The 18,722-nt window shown below is 37.5% G+C and overlaps 2 protein-coding genes across 3 annotated transcripts; one reads left to right on the forward strand and one right to left on the reverse strand.

Annotated features, from left to right (window-relative positions):
* Positions 1–324: 324 nt before the first annotated feature.
* Positions 325–11,870, reverse strand: LOC127934599 (probable ATP-dependent RNA helicase ddx6). Of its 2 annotated transcripts, none has more exons than XM_052532086.1 (14): positions 11,752–11,870; positions 9,544–10,119; positions 9,402–9,465; positions 9,202–9,306; positions 8,536–8,665; positions 8,269–8,415; positions 8,074–8,168; positions 7,847–7,969; positions 5,702–5,830; positions 5,466–5,582; positions 5,203–5,266; positions 4,233–4,334; positions 3,921–4,105; positions 325–3,812 (listed from the first exon to the last, which is right to left on the reverse strand). In XM_052532086.1, exons 2-13 carry the CDS (start codon positions 9,738–9,740, stop codon positions 3,930–3,932), a joined length of 1,449 nt encoding a protein of 482 aa, XP_052388046.1. In that variant the 5' UTR covers positions 9,741–10,119; positions 11,752–11,870; the 3' UTR covers positions 325–3,812; positions 3,921–3,929. The 2 variants fall into 2 exon arrangements, with proteins under 2 accessions (XP_052388046.1, XP_052388045.1); XM_052532085.1 differs by lacking the exon at positions 11,752–11,870 and adding an exon at positions 10,892–11,031.
* Positions 11,871–13,818: 1,948 nt separating this feature from the next.
* Positions 13,819–18,536, forward strand: LOC127933821 (C-X-C chemokine receptor type 5-like). Its single transcript, XM_052530836.1, has 2 exons — positions 13,819–13,982; positions 14,605–18,536. Exons 1-2 carry the CDS (start codon positions 13,926–13,928, stop codon positions 15,676–15,678), a joined length of 1,131 nt encoding a protein of 376 aa, XP_052386796.1. The 5' UTR covers positions 13,819–13,925; the 3' UTR covers positions 15,679–18,536.
* The last annotated feature ends 186 nt before the right edge of the window (positions 18,537–18,722 follow it).

Below are 18,722 nucleotides of genomic sequence, written 5' to 3' on the forward strand. Positions count from 1 at the left end.
ACAGTCAGTTTTAAAACTCTTTGGCCCTTGTTTATCAATGATCAGAGGGATAGGTTTAAAATCATTCTACAGGGATTAAACCATTTCAACAAGACTAGCCTGTACCTAGCGGTCAGATATCATTATGTAGGCTGTTATTAGCAGCAGCATGAAAATGTTACACAAGATGACTATAGGAAATAAAGTTGTTCTGGATACTAAAATGTACAGACTAATAAAATTGTGTACTTTTACTTTGAGAGGTCTTACAAGTTATTCATCTTACATTCATAAACACAACGTGGGTCATCGGTCATAAGAAACTTGGGAAAAAGACACCTCAAACATGGATCTTCAGTGAGCTTTATTTTCAAACAAAAACTATCACAGATGTTAACCATTGGATTTTTTTTTAACACATCTTTACAATTGTAGCATCACTGAGAAAAATGCCAATTGAAACGGTTCAAATTGAAAAGGAAACAAAACAAACAAAAACACTTGATTTCTTACATTTGGTTTCTCATTTTAATCAGAAGTACCCAAAAGCTAAAAAAAAAAAAAAGAGAAAGAATTTAATTTAGCCAATTTAAGGGCAAAGTTTAGAGATCCAATTTTCCTTACCCTGAACTCCAAAACTTATTTGAATTTTTGAAAACCAATTCTCTCCATTTCCCTCCCACCCACTAACCCAGACTGATGTATTCATGTACTCCAACACTGAACAGAACAAGGCAAAGTGTTAGAGTCAGGAAGAGATACATCAGGGCAGCAAAAAAATAAAAAATAACCTCCCACCCACCCCAATACATAAATCAAAAAAAAAAAAAAAAAAAAGTTAATAAATGAAGAATGAGTGGATTTTAAAGATTACAATTTTGTTGCTTTAGAAAACTTTTAAACCGGTGAGATGTTCTCCACCACATTCTTCCAAATAAAAAGAAAGCAAAACCAAAAAATAAAAATGAATAAAAAGAAACCCCAACCAACTTGGCAAAGACCACAGCACATCCAATCACATGCCACTTTACAGCATCTCAGGAACGCACCATGATTTTCACAGCAAGTGGTTACTGAAAAACACTGGGCTGCTGCCAAAGAGCCCAGAAACTCATATACTCCTCTCTATGGGCAGATGTTTAACAACCCTCAAAATAAATCAAAGCTGATTACACCGGTGATGTACACACCGAGGGGTATATGTTATAGAGAAGAGAATACAAGCTTGGATTCAAGCAATGTCACTGGGAAAATATGCATGTTTTAGAATATGGGATAAATAACCTTTGCTTACAATTTGGTAACGAACCATAAAGTTAGAACAAACTTTAATTGCATCAGGGAAAACTAACAGTAACATGCCGCAGTAGACAAAGCCGATCCATGCATTAAAACTCACCTGCATTAGACTTTTTTTTAAATAGGGACATCGATGTTAAACTCAAACATTAAATTAAGCCAATTCTATGCCAATAAATCACAAAAAAGACAAAAGTCTATCCCCCCCCAACCTCCCTCCAACCCACCCCATAAAGTTGCAACCCTCAAAACATCACGGGCCAAAGCACTAAACTTATTCAAAAAGCAGCAGAAGGGCTAAAGTGTCTCAAGCAAGCCCCTGTCAACCTTCAGAAATGAAAGAAGAAAAAAACACTCAAAAAGGCTATTAGTGTTTGGGGGAGGTGCAATAAATATTCTGCTGCAAAAGAAAAAGTCATTTGGTTATCAGCACCAAAAAAAAAAAAAAATACCCAGATACCTCAAATACCCAGCCCACGTTAAATACCCCTTGTCCCTACCACAATACTTCCTCAAATAGAATAAAATATTATACAATAATAAATAAAAATAAATCTCCCCTTCGGTCTATACACCTCTGCCCTAACCGAGGAAGTGCTCCCAGAACATGTGCAGAACGTATAATTATTGCCCAACCCTTGAACTAAAGTTCAACCTTAAGTGCAGCCCACACTGCAAAGGTTTAGATTCTTCTGTTAATTCTGTGCAGCATCTCAAGAACATGGTCTCATTACAAACAAAAAAAAAAAGCCTCCCGACTCACGATGCACTGCATGTCTCTGCCACTACATTGTCAGTCCATCATTTAGAAGTCTTGGCATTCAGTTGTTTTTTGTCCATTTTTCCAAGCTTTCAATCCTCCCACCCCAGTCTGCTTAAAGTAACGTCCTAGTGCCAGCGGCAGAGAAACACAGCCCATGTAACAGCTACACATCTCACTTATAAATTCAAAGTTTTTGCACATGGCCAATTTGAGCTGCACTGCAGCAAGTAGATCTATTAAAGATGAAAATATTAAGTTACCTCTATGTTTAGAGTCACCCAGGTTAGGGGAACCTATTGAGTGCCTCACAGTTACAAGCAAAAGGCTGGAAAGCAAATAAGCCTCGTTTTTTTCACAACCCTTAAGAGGCCTTTTATTTGAGCAACCCATGTCAGGTACGTTTGTCAGCACTGGGGAGCGGGTCATAGTTAATAATTTAGAGTGAACAAGTGCAAATCCGAACATCTGCACCATCTGCTGAAACGCTTCGAAGCCAACACTCAAACCTTCTGAACAAAGTATTCTTGGATTTAAAGAAGCCCTTTTTTTTGACAAAACAAGGGTGGTGCACTACCTGGAAAAACTTTAACCATCTGCTAAACTTATTTCCCACTGGGGAGAAAAGGGCAAAACCAAAATAGTGCCGCCCAGTGCTGACAGAATCCTGATTTTAAAAGAGCTTTCTAACATTCTTCTCAAATGGTCATTAAGCCTTTTCAGCTCGTTTTAAAATGATCCATTAAAAAAATAATAAATGAAGTATTTACAAAATGTTTACAATGTGCCAGATCTGTATAAATGGCACATTTAGGATAGAATGCCTACCGCACTGAAATCACAAGGAAAGGGGAAGAAAGAGAAAAGAAAATCCACATTCGTCTTGAAGTGGGAGTCCTCATGGCCAAGGAAAAAGGCTGGTCTCAGTCTGGCCAAGTCTCTTAATGTTGACCCGCTGAAGACAGAGGGGGAAAGAGTTATGGGTCTCTAGAGGCATGGCATGTTCCACGAGTGGATGAAGAAAAAAAAAAAAAAGCCATTAAGAGCCTTGCGGGGCTTTAGAAAGATTACCACAGGAACATTAGCCCCTATTATTGTCATCATGCCCACTGATATCATCTCAGTTCTCCGGGGGCTTCTCTTCACACCATAGTCAAGTACACCAGAGACTGCACAAATCACACGTTGCCCCATCCTCTCTCCCACTGCAAAATCCTGTTCTTCATTGCCCCAAAAAAACAAGGTGGCAGATGGAAAATTATTCCTCTTATGTTAAACGGGAGGGGACAGACAAGCAATACCAAAAGCCAGAGAGAAAAACAAGACCATGTCTTCAAATGAAGAGTTATGAGTGAAGAAAAATCATCAGGTTATTACTTTTTGAACAAGTTAGACTGCTTGTTAAGGCACTTGTTTCAAATGACTAGAAACATGAAGATGAGCAGAGGAACAGAGAGGGTTGAGAATGTGCTTGCAAGCGAGTAGTAGTCTCTTTTCCATGGGCGATAAATCCTCATGTCCCCTCTTTCCCTCCTCAAGTCTTCAGGATGAAAATATTGGTGCAGCAGTCCTTTAGTAGGCCATGAGCCTTCCCGATTATTGGGCCATCACAACATCACTCCTTTGTAGTGGCACCAAACAAGAATAGAAAAAAAAAAAAAAGTGTGGGAAAAGACAGATGGTGAAAGAAAAAAAAAAAATCCCCAATTCCCTAGACACAGGGAAGATAAAAAAAAAAAAAAAAGGTGGGGATAGGGGACAAAGGATTGGTGATCTGGATGGGGTAGAAAAGAAAAACCATGTTAAAAAAAAGAAAGAAAAGAGACCAAATCTAACAAACGTGCACATTGTAAGCTCTAGAGTGACAGAACATTGAACTCACCTCTCCTGCTCACAGTTTAACCTCCTCTCCGCTCTCACTGTGGTACTCGGCCACATATAGACTCTTATCAATGCTGCTGGGAATGGGTTTAATTTCGGTACCCAGCTGTTCTTCAATACCTTTCAGGTTAAAGCGATCATCGTAAGTGATCAAGTTAATGGCGAGGCCCAAGTGTCCAAATCGGCCTGTGGGAAGAGAAGTCCAATGTCATTTAACAAAGCTTACCTTTCAAAAGTCTGACTGTCAAACAGCGAAATCATCAATGCAACATTACTTGATCTCAGAGCAGGAATTAAACGAACCCCTACTCACCAGATCTACCAATGCGATGGAGGTACGTCTCCCCAAGTTTGGGAAAATCAAAGTTGATCACCACATTCACAGCTTGTATATCAATTCCTCTTGTGAAGAGATCTAAACAGAGAAAAGAGACAAAGCAAGATCTAGAATAATTAAGGATGTACTAATTCACTCAACTCAAGAAGCGATTCAAGATCTCTCTCAAGTGGACCATTGACACTCCTAATTGGAAGATAGTGTCATGGTCCATTTGAGAGATTGGTGGCGTTAATGCACTTTTAAGTCTGCAATCTGCCATAAAGCAAGAAGAAGCCTCCTCAAGCGCCTGCTTGAATGTGCACAGGAGAGTTCTAAAATTCAGACATCGGCCAGTGTGGTCCAACCTAGCTATCAGTATCGGCAAAATCCTCTATCGGTTGACCTCTATTAATAACTATCGAAGCTCAACATTGGGGTGATGGAATATTCTAAAACAGTATACTGATGCTCAGCCTTTTCTTACTCCTTTTTAGCCCCAAATGAAGAACAAAAACAAACTTTGAGGTATATCGGGGCCTTAAGTCATTATAATCAGTAATTATGTGCCCACTGGATGCGACAAATGTCTTGTTTGTAATGGTTTGGTCTCATCGCACTGGGTCTCGGCATCACAGTATGTGAGGGGCATAACATTTCCATCTCATGCTTGAGGAATTTGGCGTACACCTGGCTTCTCAGAGCTATGAACCTTAGAAAAATTGACACGTTTCAAAAAGGCAAGACAGAGAGGAGAAACAATGTACATTGTGGAAAAGTGTGTCTTTTGAACCTTAAACCGCGTAAACATTTCACTACACGAAATACACAACATAAATGTTCTTTTTAGCACCATATGACCCCTTTAAACTCTCACAGTGTCTGTCAGACTGGAGAAATTATTTAATCATTAAGACTTAAGAACCCGTGGCCACCTTGAAACATCCAGATTCTCAACTCTACTTACCAGTGCAGACAAGATTTCGACATAAGCCATTTCTGAAATCATGGAACACACGGTTTCTGTGTTCCTAAAGGAAAATTAAAACTTGTATTAACATTAAATTAACCAAGATACAGAATTCAGAATGTAAACAGTTTGTCTGGTTTATAAAACCAAACTAATTACAAATCCTGTAACATCCTCAAATTCATTACATAAAAACTTGTTCCATTTCAAAATTGCGCCAACAGAAGTGTGGTAACACCACAAGCCCTCTCTATTCCCACCTGTCTCATCTTGGCGTGAATGTAGAAACAGGAGTATCCAAGCTGAGAGATCTTCTTTGCCAGGAGCTCCACTCGCTGTGATGAATTGCAGAAGATTATAGACTGATTGATCTGGAGCTGAAAACAACAAACAAACATTAAATAAGATGTCTGCAACATACAGGAGGACCGCTTTGCTAATTTTCAAATCTTAGTCTGATAAAATGTGGGATGCACAAGGATCATAAGATTTTTACCCTGGAGAAGAGAGTATTAAGGCAATGGACTTTCTGCCTTTCTGTTACATAGGCGTAATACTGAGTAACCCCCTTCAGGGTCAGCTCATCCATCAGGTTTATCTCATAGGGCTTCTGCAGATGGGTGTTCTGTTCACAAAAATATAGCATAAATAAATACTTTCTGAACCACAATGATAGCCTTTGAACAAAATACGATGTTCATACAGTGATCATTATATTATCAGGCTTTAAAATACAGCAAACATGCAATTAAGTACAGATCAGCGTTTTCTAGAACATTAGGCAGCAGAGGCAACATGCCATTATATTGCATACAGTGCATACGCACATGAATAAACAGTGAAGCTACAAGGGCTGGGCATTTAATCATTTGATAAAATCTGATTTTGGCTTTCAAACTTAAGAAAACTGAAATGATGCTTTTGTTTCATCATCAATTCCCCTCATTCTTTAGAGCAGTGCACTTCTAACGGTCCTTTAGTTTTATTTTGGTTGCATGGCAACAATTTATAGTTATAGTCATTATTAGTGTACACTAATAACATTAGTAGTGTACATTTATCATTTGAAATATATACACGATATGTAAAAATTGATAGCCTGAATGCACCGTAAGTCACTTTGGATAAAAGAGTCTGCTAAATGCATAAATTTAATTTTAATTTAAATATTTAAGTGCAACAAAATTCACTTCATTTAAAAAAAAATAAAATAAAAGAAATAAATAAATGTAAAATTTCCAAAGTAAATTAGCCATGTTCTAAAATCTTCATAAAAATTACGATTACGCTTTTTGCCAAAATCAAATCAGCCACAGGGTGAATTTTTTTAACTAATGACTTGATGGATTAAAGATGTATTCATTTTTTTTTTTTAATGAAAGACTCATTGAAGAGCAAATCATAACCTTCATGTAGGGGTGGGCGATATGACCAATCTTATGTCATTATAAAAAATAAAAATAGAATTTTCATAATCCTTGTCACTAATGTCTTTCAAACTAATGCAAGATAATAAACAAGCTCACTGGAGATAAACAGTCAGTGATTAAACTAGTTACAAGCAATAGGACAAAAACTACAATAACTCAGAAATACATTGTGTAAATGAATTAGTCGTCACTGTCCAAGTTATATCCATCTATGTATAATTATAAGCATTATCATTACTTTCTTATTCTAGTTACAAAAGTGATTTAGTCAAGCACAGTGAGAGATTTTCATGAATGGCAGACATACCGTATTTTCCAGACTATAAGTCGCACTTTTTTTTCATAATTTTATATAAGTCCTGCTACTTAGTCAGGTGTGATTTATTTATCAAAATTAATTTTGACATGATCCAAGAGAAATGAACCAAGAGAAAACATTACCGTCTCCAGCCGCGGTAATGTTTTCTCTTGGTTCTAAATAAATGAGACTTATAGTCCAGTGTGACTTATGTTTTTTTTCCTCATCATGATGTATTTTTGGACTGATGCGACTTATACTCAGGTGCGACTTATAGTCCGGAAAATACGGCATGTGCTTTTGCTCGCAACGGTTTACATTCCCTTATGACCTAAATGACTGCGTTTATGAGGATACATCCATTTGGACACATAAGAGTTTATGCAATCATTCAAAGCCACGCAGCAAAAATGCTCACGAGCTCTATTAGCAGCTGATACGCGGCTTAGACAGCGCACGCATATAGCTCGGTTGTTTGCGTTTCAACGTCCTAAAATCAGTCGTTTTAAACTGCAGTGCTTGCAAACATTAAGTTTTCGTGACCACGCGCACAGCAACATGGTGTGAGTACGCGCATGCTGTTATTCACACATCTGCCTGCATCCCCGTGTAACGCATGTAGACTGCCATCAATCAAATAATGAAAAAGTATTGCCGTAAACAATGTATTTTGCGGCACCACAAAATAAATAGAGCACAATATGAATTGTTAAACTTAATTTCATCCGTCCGATATATCGTCATATTGCCCAGCCCTACCTTCATGTGTTAAGTGTTACCATAAGTTGATAACTAGTTCGTGGCATGCTCATAGTGGTTTTAAATGTAAAAATGCATACTTTAAAAACTAAATTATAAATAAATAATAAATAAAACACTTTATACATCTTTGTTTAGAAATCAGTGGGTTTACCATGAACTTCTGCACACTCAGTGGGAAGGTAGCAGAATACAGCAAAATTTGCCTTTGTTTGGGCAAAAAGCTCAAAATCTCCTCCATCATCTGTACAAAGTCCTGTGACAGGAGCTTATCTGCCTATTCGGTAACATGGGCAGAACATACAAGAGATACGAGTATTAATCTATGGCAGTTAACTCCGTAATTAGCCTAACAATAAGATAAAGCCCTCATTCTCATACCTCATCCAACACGATCATCTGAACTTGATTGACTTTGGCCACTCCCTTTTTGATGAGGTCTAAAATTCTTCCTGGAGTGGCGATGACAACATGCACTACAAAGGGAAAAGTTAAATCCAGTGAGATCCAGCATTTACGTAAGGGTATATGTAAATAAGCTCAAAAAACACTTCCAACCAGATTATGAACACTTGCCTGTTTCATCGAGTCTCATGATGTCATCACGGAGGTTGGTTCCGCCTGTTGTTGCCATGACCTTGACCCCGCCCATGTGTTTGCTGACCTGGATACATATCTGGCTCACCTGTAGAGCCAGTTCTCTAGTGGGCACAATACCCAATGCTGCAGAAAGCATTTAAAGCTTGAAGTCACTTAAAAGCAATAATGAATTAGTGTATAAAGCCTATATTCAAGAAACCTAACAACTTCTTGTAAATGTGGCAAAACCAAGAAGTCACAGACCTTGTATGCAGTCTTTCTTCAGGTCTATGCGTTCAAGTAAGGGAATGAGGTAGGCGCCACTTTTTCCTGTGCCGTTCTTGGCTCTGGCCAGAATGTCTCTGCCAGACAACGCAATGGGAATGCTCTCCTCCTGCAGGTATGAGTGAGAAGACCGTAATGAGCAGACGGGTCAGATTAAAAACAAGCTTCTCTGGTCTTACAAAGGATGCAAACTGTATGGTCACTGACAGACAAAGTTTAAAAAACTAAACCGTCTGAAGCCAGTTTCTGTAAGAGACTTTATCATTCAGTTAAAGTGAAAGTTTAAACAAATTCATAGACATCGACTGCTATTATGTAGACTATTTCAATAGTAATTCTGTATGTTCTGTACATCTGGTGTGAATGACTGGCACGGTTTCATCTACTACACATGCTCAATCATGCGTAACACTCATCGTGTTCTCAGCACCTGTTATCTCACTATGACAACTTGAACTTCCTCTCCAGAGCTGCTTAGAATTCATCAAGCATTTCAATTGAAAAAAAGAGCCTGTATTACATGAACTTGAGATTGATTTGTACAGGTATACAAGATCTCTTTAGCCAAGTGTGATTCATATCTGAAATATTTTCCATCCAATGTCCATTTTTCTCCTTAAATGGAGAAATCGCTTTTTTTTTTACCTGTATGGGTGACGGTTTCTCCCAGCCCATTTCAAAGATGCCCATAAGCAGCTCCCGTTTCAGGCAATAATCCTCAAACTCATTTCCCTTGGTTGCCGTCACATCCTGTAAATGTCACGACCACAAGCAGGACATCAGAGAAGGATTCCGGTTCAGAGGATACTTTAAGAGACAAATACATGCGTTAGAGATGGACTTACTGAAGTTCTCATGCGCAAATCCTTGGGAGGAAGCTTTAGATTTTTCTTCCAGTCATCCCCAGGCCTGTAAAGGTTTCAAAAAAGACATCAAATCCCAATCATCACCATCACAGCATCATTTACTCTTCCCTAAAGGACTTACTTGATGATGGTGTTGGCTGTGGGTGCAGGCTGGGAGTTGCCGTTGTTGACGGTGCTGGAGGGTTTGACCTGGGCTGGCTGTGTTGTTTGGGACCCCCCTCCACCAGGACCACCTGCCGGCTTCACAGAGCCTCGCATTTGGCCATTTTGATTCGACAGTCCCAGAATCACTGGATTTTCCATTCGGGCTGTACTCATGACTTCAATATTTTCAGCGAGTGAAAAACAACAGTGGAGATAATACTTTCTTAATGGGCTTGCAAAACAATACACAAGTTGTCCTTCCCACAGCTTTCTCAGTGTCCAATACACAAAAAAATAAAAAGGGGGGAAAAAAATAACCAGTTCCTTGTTCCTCAATATGCAAGTCTCTTGTGGAACATCTCAATGTCACTCAAGCAACAGGTCACAGATATAAGCAGAAGATTAGCTCCAGTTATCCTTCCATGAATGAGTGAATCCCTTCTCTGCAAAAGTTTTACAGACCAGGAGCAAGGAAGCCAGTGGTCTTCTCAATTCGTCTGTCCATTCCTTTCTCTCCAATTATTCAACATCAAGGATTTGAAAGGTTTCCCACCTGTGTGAGAGAAAGACCATCATAAAGCACAAAATATGAAATGTCACAATTTTAGATTTAAAATTGAAAATCTTAGATTCTTAGATTTTAGAACAGTTACGTAGGACAGGGTTTTCACAACTTTTACAGAGCTAGGGACATTAGTTAGTTCATAACAATAGTTTAATCTATTAGTAATTATCTTTAGTTAAGATTTAACTAAAAAAAGATAAAAAATAAATAAATAAATAAAAAAACCTAATGCAATAAGTATTGTTAATTTCAGCATTTCCAAATATACATTATCAAAATGAAAAAAAAAAAGTTTTTTTATGAAACTCAGCTTACTTTACATTAATGAATAGCTGCATTTTATTAACTAGCATTATAGATTAATAAATATTTTAACTAAATTATTGCTGATTGTTAAAAAGCACACTTGTTTTCATACAGTATATATACTTGACTCACAGATCACTATTTTGAGTTGGTAAATTTTGAAAGGGACAAGCAAGGTTGTGCCTTAAATGAGGTTTTACGATTGAATAAGTCGCAGAACGGCAAAATGTGTCCTGGCTATTATACCCATGACTAATACAGATAAATGCTAGTAATGTATTGTGTGGTATTACAGCAGAACATTTTCACTAAATTGTAATGTTAAAGGAGCAAAACGGTCTAAATCAGTCTAGGCATAGCATAAAAATAAAATATCTCTGGTAACGTTAATCAAACTGAAAGACTCCATAAAAGGAAAAACTTGCAAGATCTGTAACGTTACACATGAACTTACCAACAAACCTTACATTTAATGTCAAATCTGACCTGGCAGCAGCACCTGGCAGAAAGTCAAAACGAAAGGCCTAATTTTAAAACAGCCTCGCTGATGCAAAACCATTCACAGATTTCGCGCACATTTACATTAAGTGGACGACTTCTGATGTTGAGTTTGTAAAACAGGTGCAGTGGCACTCTGGCCAAACAGCTGGGGAAACCGGATAAAAGTAGACAATATAAATGCACTTTAGTTCGCTTAACATAACCGAAAGTCCATAGTTCACGAAACTCACTTACCGAACACAGCAAACCAGTGTATCTCGGTGTAACCAATATAACTTTGTAGTTGTTTGGTTAACGCCGTTACATTTTAACCGTCTTGACTCCACACAACGTGGAACTCGCTGTCACTCAGCTCATGCTAATGTTTAGCTAACTTACGCAGCTACCGCTTGCGGCTTCACATCAAGAAATTTCAACAGAGTTTAACAAACTAGGAAATACATTTATACTAATGTCACTTTAATACGTTGGCTTTGTTGTCAGTAGAATGTAATATTTGAACTGTGCGAGATAAAAAAGGAAAACATTAGCACTGTGCTCGAGCTCGTTAGCGTTTGCGTCCACACACAGGCCGCACGCGAATCAACGGTCACATATTCATCATTAACGTTATAAACTACGAAGCACTGATTTTTATAAATGATAATACATTGGATAAAAAAAGATTTAGCTTTTACTAAAGTAATTCCCCGAATGCTGTAAGTGAGTAGAGTATTCAAGAGACTCCACAGACAAATATGTTAACGCTAAAGCCACAAAACCTATTAAAAATCTCACCGCGTACACCATAAACGTAACTTTATGTGACCTTACCAAATGTGGCTGAGAATCTCTTTCTGTGTGTTTGCGAATTTTAGGTGTAGAGTTGTGACATATATCTCGGGGTGTAAAGCGAGCGTGTAAGATGGCTTCCAGTCATCTTTAAACCCTCCCATAATCAGTCACATGAGAGGCCCATTTAATCCACAAAAACACCAGGCGTATTTCAAATTATTTTACTAAAACATTTTTACTACTGCTCCCATATTTTATATAGCTTGTTTTTAAAACAATCTATATTGCATACATGAATTGCAGTTTTATTTTTTGCGTCCTTTGTAGGCGTATGACATCATCACAATTATACTCCTCTTTTACAAATATGAATTTTATTCATAATTACACGGCAACACAGTTTCATTCTTACCTGAGGAATATATATATATATATATATATATATATATATATATATATATATATATATACACACACACACACACACACACACAAATATATATATTTTTTTGCTCTTTGTAGAAACCCGAAATGCGAGTCATTTTATTCAACATGTTTGGGCTAGGCTAATTGGAGGTAATGTGGTTTAAAGCTGTCTGACATCAATTTGAATGCCTAAAAACATACTTTCATCAATTATTTTTATTATTATGACTTATTTTATAAGTGTTGAAGAGGTTTGGTGTGCACAAAGAAGGAATCTGTTGATAGGGACACCTGTGGGGTTCAGAGATAATTAATTGCCTTAAAGAGCTGATTTACTCTTCCTTACCAATTAGACTGATGTTTATGGTACTGATGAATTTGGGTTTTAACTTCACAGGACACGCTGTTGGAAAATGGGTAGATGGATTTTATAGTCCAATTATAGTTAAAGCTACGAAGTTCATTACCATGTTAACAAGAGTGTACAATCAAGTAATGTGCATTTTATCAGTATGCGTTTTCATCATCATTATTATTATTATTATTATTATTATTATTATTATTATTATTATTATTACCTTAGATAGTAAACTGGAGCCACTCCAACAAGCTTCACACACTCATAATGTATTCCTGGTTGTAGCAATCATTTTCACAAACTGTAACAAAAAAACAAAAAACAAAAAAAGTCGTACTTTTTCTGGGCGTGACAATAAAAAAAATAATAAAAAAGGAGCTGTGCTTGTCCGTGCAAAACTCGCTGCCATAATGCAAGAGTGTTGTGGGTGGTTGCTTGAGGTTTTGCTGAAGTGAACATCTAAGGTACACCTATGAGTAATAGTGAAACAGATGCCTGGCTTAGGAAGATGCACTTACTGTAACATTGGGGTGCATCTTACTTATCAGATGTTATGTAGAATCGAGATTTGTAATATTTCTAATTAATGATAATTTGACTTTGGAACCGTAAAACATACACATCCCAAAATTTTGAACAACAATGGACAGTTGACTTTCAAATGGCATAGCTATGTGTTAAAAATGCATTTCCATTGGTTATATTTGTACTATACCTCTCAAAAGTTTATTATTGTTTTTGTTTAAACATCTGGAAAGTAATGAAAGAAATATGAGCATTATGTAGTGGCCAAAGTGCAATGATTTTTCCTTCATTATCTGCCCTTACTTTTTTAATTAAAAAAAGAAATAGACATAAAACAATTGTAACAAATGTTAGTTTTGTAAAATAATTCATATCACAATTTCTGTTTACTTAGACATTTTGCAGACAAATAGCCTATGGATATGTACATGTATGCAGCCAGAACCAAAATGCCAAAGTTACTTATTTAATAAAGTGGAGATTTTAAATAGATTTCTGTAACCAAGTCTCACTGCCGAGAAAACAGATAGGTGCTAAGGTTTGGTCAGCCAAGTGGTAAAAAGAAAACCGCTGCAGGTTTCATCAATAATGATCAACTCAATGAAGATCAAAATGTGTGAGTTTAGTGCAAGTGTTAAAACTATGTCAATTAGTACTGTATAAATCTGAACTGCAGGATAGCGGGGGATGTGATTTTCTGTAAAGGAAATGTGTGGGTTTCTTTCACTGTTTTTGTTAAGAATTCAAATAAGGTGAGTGCGAGTCCTTTTTTAGGTATATTTTGAAAAGGCGTGCCCTGAAACTCAGAGTGTGAATCATGGGTTGGTTGTTCAGTGGGGTTTTATCACTGAAACACTGCTTTCCTTTAAACCCGAAGTGAAGGACGCACACTTCTGAGACAACAATGGTCACTCACATCAAGACAAACATGGAGCAAATAACACATAAAGTTGTTTATGAAGTGAGTAATTCCGAACTTTCAACTTTTTATTTTAATGGTTAGATTTTAAATGTATGGTTGTTATTTTTTTTCTTGTGGACTAGTAGTCATCTATGATTTAATCTGCATCCAGTAATAAATAAACAGAAAATCATACTAAATTAAATTAATTGTACATTTTGAGAACAACAACAAAAATAATGTCCACATTAAATATCTTTAGATTGTTTCCTGTGAATAATTGTATTTGTCTTAATCAAATTATTACTATATTATTATATTTTATTATATTTGCTATATTATTATTATTATTAATAATAATTTTATTATTAATTTCATTTTATATACTGAAAAAAACAGGAAGTGAGATTTCCTTTAAATCACTTCCTGTAAATTGTACAAGTGTCTATACAACTGTTTGCTGCATGCAACTTGATTGTTTCCATTTTAAAAAAGTAATAAAAAAAAATAGCAAATGATTAAGCAAGGGTGCAAATTATGAACAAAAAATAATAGTAATAATCAGTTAGATTGATTTATAATGCAGGGCATCTGATATACATCTGAGATACATCTAAATATTGCAGTGTCTAGAAAAATAAAAATCTTCTGTTGTTGATCTAGCTGAAATGTGTACTTTCAGAATTTTCCGGATGATCTTTTTAATGACTATGAAAATGTAACAGACGGACCTTCTGATGGAGTACTGTACATCTGCGAAAAAGAAAATATCCCACTGCATCTGTTTCACTCTGTGTTCCAACCTCTTGTATATGGTGTGGTCTTTTTCCTGGGCCTAACAGGAAATGGCCTCCTCCTGACCATTCTGCTAAAACGCCGGAGGAACCTGCGCGTCACAGAGATCTATCTGCTACATCTGGCACTGGCTGACCTGCTCCTCCTCTTCACTTTACCATTTGCAGTTACCGAAGGGGTAGTTGGGTGGCCTTTTGGAAACTTTTTGTGCAAGCTATTGGGACTTATTAATCGCCTAAATCTGGTGTGTGGGAGTCTGCTTTTGGCATGCATCAGTTTCGATCGCTACCTCGCCATTGTGCACGCCATCCCCAGTCTCCAGACCCGTCGACCTAAGACCGTTCACCTCACCTGTGCACTGCTCTGGCTCCTATGTCTATTTGTGACCATTCCCAATATGGTGTTCCTGTCTGTGGAGAAAGAGAACAACTCTACCAGGTTTTATTGTTCTTACAGCAACCATGGCATCCATGCAAACAACTGGAAGTTGACCAGCCGCTTCATCACACACCTGATGTGCTTCTTTCTGCCTCTGTTGATCATGGGGTACTGCTACACGTCTGTAATCATCACTCTTTGCCAAAGCCAGAGAAGTCTGGAGAAACAGGGAGCGATTCGACTGGCCCTACTAGTTACACTGGTTTTCTGCCTGTGCTGGCTACCATATAACATCACCATTTTTATGCATACCCTGGTGATCTTGGGTGCTGAGCAGAGCTGCCATGCTCACAGCAAACTGGAACAGGCGATAATAGTAACAGAGAGCATTGGCTTTTCCCACTGTTGTCTGAATCCAATCTTGTATGCCTTCATTGGGGTCCGTTTTCGAAGAGACCTCCTGCAGTTGCTCGCAAAGATGAAGTGTCTGCGTGTATGCCTGTCAGGTCTGCGCATTAAACATTTGAACAAGGTATCTGTCTCAGAGGCTGTTTCTACCACAACAAGTAACCAATATATCTAATAGCAGCTGAGCATTTCTGTACGTATTTTTTTCTTCTTTAAAGCACCAACTATCTGTGATTTGCAGCTTTACCTGCACACTGAGCCAGTCGCTGCACATGACTATATGCACATAATGTGAGCGCATGAAATAATTATTAATTTGGACAATCTGTTAGTCAAAGGTTAAATTTCATTAATAAGCAAATACCTAAAATTCTATAATGCTTTGCCCTGTGTTTTGAATGGATTCTATTATATACCAGATAAAAAATGGTTCTGTAACAAATATTTGGAAATAAAAAGTGATATAATTCTATCAATCTGATTTATTAAATTTTTTTAGGGTTGGTTGACTTTTTTATTCTAGGCTTGATTCCGTTTATGGGGTGCAGTCTAACATGTTAATGCTTATTTAAAAAATAAATAAATAAATAAATTAAATTAAAACGCATTATTTTACACATAATTCACCTTTAATCCACACCCCTCTAGCCCTTCTCCTATACACAAATCCGCCGTAAACTCTATGAGCGCCGCCATCTTGCCTGCCGCCATTACTGCGTGCCTGCGAAGTGTGACGCTTGCCGGTGCCCTCTAATGAGATTTAAATGAATGCGGATCCTGCTCATTAAAGAAAATGTCTGGTGAAAGGCAACATTGGGTAGATTATTGACAACAATGTAATAATGTAAAAATATGTAACGTAATTAAGAAGTGTATTAATTGATGACAATTAACAATAAAACCAAACACTGTTATTACTAGCTGTTTTGCTAATATGTTCACATCTTCACAATATCAAATAACTATTATTAAATAACTTTTTTCATAGTTTGGCTGGTCCTGCGACTTATAGTCAGGTGCGACTTATCAAAATTAATTGGACATGAACCAAGAGAAATGAACTAACAGAAAACATTACCGTCTACAGCCGCCAGAGGGCGCTCTATGCTGATCAGTGCTCCTGTAGTCTACACTGAGCAGCATAGAACTCCCTCTCGTGGCTGTAGACGGTATTGTTTTCACTTGGTTCTTGGTTCTAAATAAATGCGACTTATAGTCCGGTGTGACTTATACATGTTTTTTTTCCTCGTCATGACGTATTTTTGGACTGATGCGACTTATACTCAGGTGCGACGTATAGTCCGAAAAATACGGTAATTATTTTTTTCCCCTTTTAGTCTGACCAACTTGCCGATTGTAATTGCGTTAAGACCCACAGATTTTTTAACTCTTCAAAAAACTAATACAAATGCAATAAAATGTCAGACACAAGCTTTTCACACACACTCACGCCACACATCCATTTTCTCACACACAGAAAAATCGCGAAGCAAAGAGGACATGGAGATCGACAGACGAGAAAGAGCAGGCTATAGGAAAAAAAAAACCCCTCAGCTCTCAGATTCCGTCAATTTCATTACGAAATTCAAACAATGAATACTCCTCCGCTCGACCAGGAACTCTGTGTAATCTGTATGGCCGTAAACATGGGCAGTCAATGTGCAACAAAGGTTCATAAATTTAACAAACTGTTTTATTCCAGGCCTGTAGTTTTGTGCTGTTGTTAAACAGCCAACCACACAACACGCTCTTTCCGGCATAACTGGACAGCATACGTACTAAAAAAAATAAATAAAAATAACTTATCATACATCTAACATTTGCTACAGCGGCCTACGGGACCAACGCTACTTCTGCTACTCCCTAAGCAGCAAGGCACACAGTAATGGCGGCACTGCTTTGCTTCCGTGTTTTGCCGGATTTGTGTATAAACGCTATGATCATTTCCTGCTTTTATGAAGCCTCTGCCTCAGAAATACGTAATGGGCTCTGACTGGTTAGCTAGTCCAGTGTATTGTGGTTGGCTAAACAGTCTCTAATGCGCGTCTGAGCATTCTGCCCCACACTTCAGCAGAATGTGCTCCGGTTGTATTGTAAACAATGGCATCATCTATATTGCTTATCAATTTGAGCTCAATTGAGGATATTAGTAAGAATTTCATGCAGAAACTGTGCAAGCACTGCTCTAAATGGAATGTTTTTGTTTGTTGTTGTTGCATTTGTAAATTCTACTGCTTCAGTCAGCTTTTAATATAGGCTACGGGTTTATCCTGACTAAAGTTTTAATACAGTACAGCAACTGCACGTACTTCCATTCATAATGCTTCTCATATAGCTCCAAATTTAACGCAGGGACAGCCGGGAGCGAATATGAAATACCCCGTGGTGCTTTTAACGTGTACCAATAAAGGAACAATATATTAAAGGATAGATTTCCTGACCTGCAGTATCCTGATATCTTCAACTACTGTACCTCATCAACTTTCCCTCCTAAGGTAACTCTGGAGACTCTTTATAAGCCTACAAAACCTTGGAGGGGTACAAATGGACAGAGTCAATTTTTTTTTGCGATGAATATTCAACCTGCTGTGTTGTCACTGAAAGGGTAAGTCAACTGTGTTGTTAGTCAACGTAAACGACCCAAGTTGTCCTTATAGTCAGCCAACACAACTGCATAACTGTGAGTACAGTAGACATCATAAATTTCATGAAATCTTACCCGTTTAATCCCAAATGTTGTGTTGGTTAGCATGTTTTATTGCACTGAACCATTTTAGTTTTATATGGGGATCCTTATAGGAACACAATATAATGGTTTCCCCTTTGCTTTATAGGACAATCGTGCATATTTAAAAATGCAGAGTTTTGAATTAAAGATAACTTATTTGATATGGGCTGCTTTTGGTGCTTGACACTTTTTTATTGTTCATTTTGTGTGTATTACGATTAAGGTAGGCTGCAAGGTTAAGAAGCATACTTAAATGTAAAATGTTCTTTCTCTATTTTGCAATAAAAGATGGTTTCCCTTACTGATCATGTCTCAGGCAGATTGCATGTTTTCTTATGTGGCTGGATGTTGGATTCATGAAAAAGTCACGCATTATGTTTGCCAAAACTGACTTACTGAAGTCAAAACACGGACAGAACTTGCGTTAGTGCGAGCTCTGCTTAATTGTGAACTTGGAGCGACCAGCCAGCAGAGGATTCTGCAGCCTTCCT

Source organism: Carassius gibelio, chromosome A18 (assembly GCF_023724105.1).
Source record: "Carassius gibelio isolate Cgi1373 ecotype wild population from Czech Republic chromosome A18, carGib1.2-hapl.c, whole genome shotgun sequence".
Lineage (NCBI taxonomy): Eukaryota > Metazoa > Chordata > Actinopteri > Cypriniformes > Cyprinidae > Carassius > Carassius gibelio.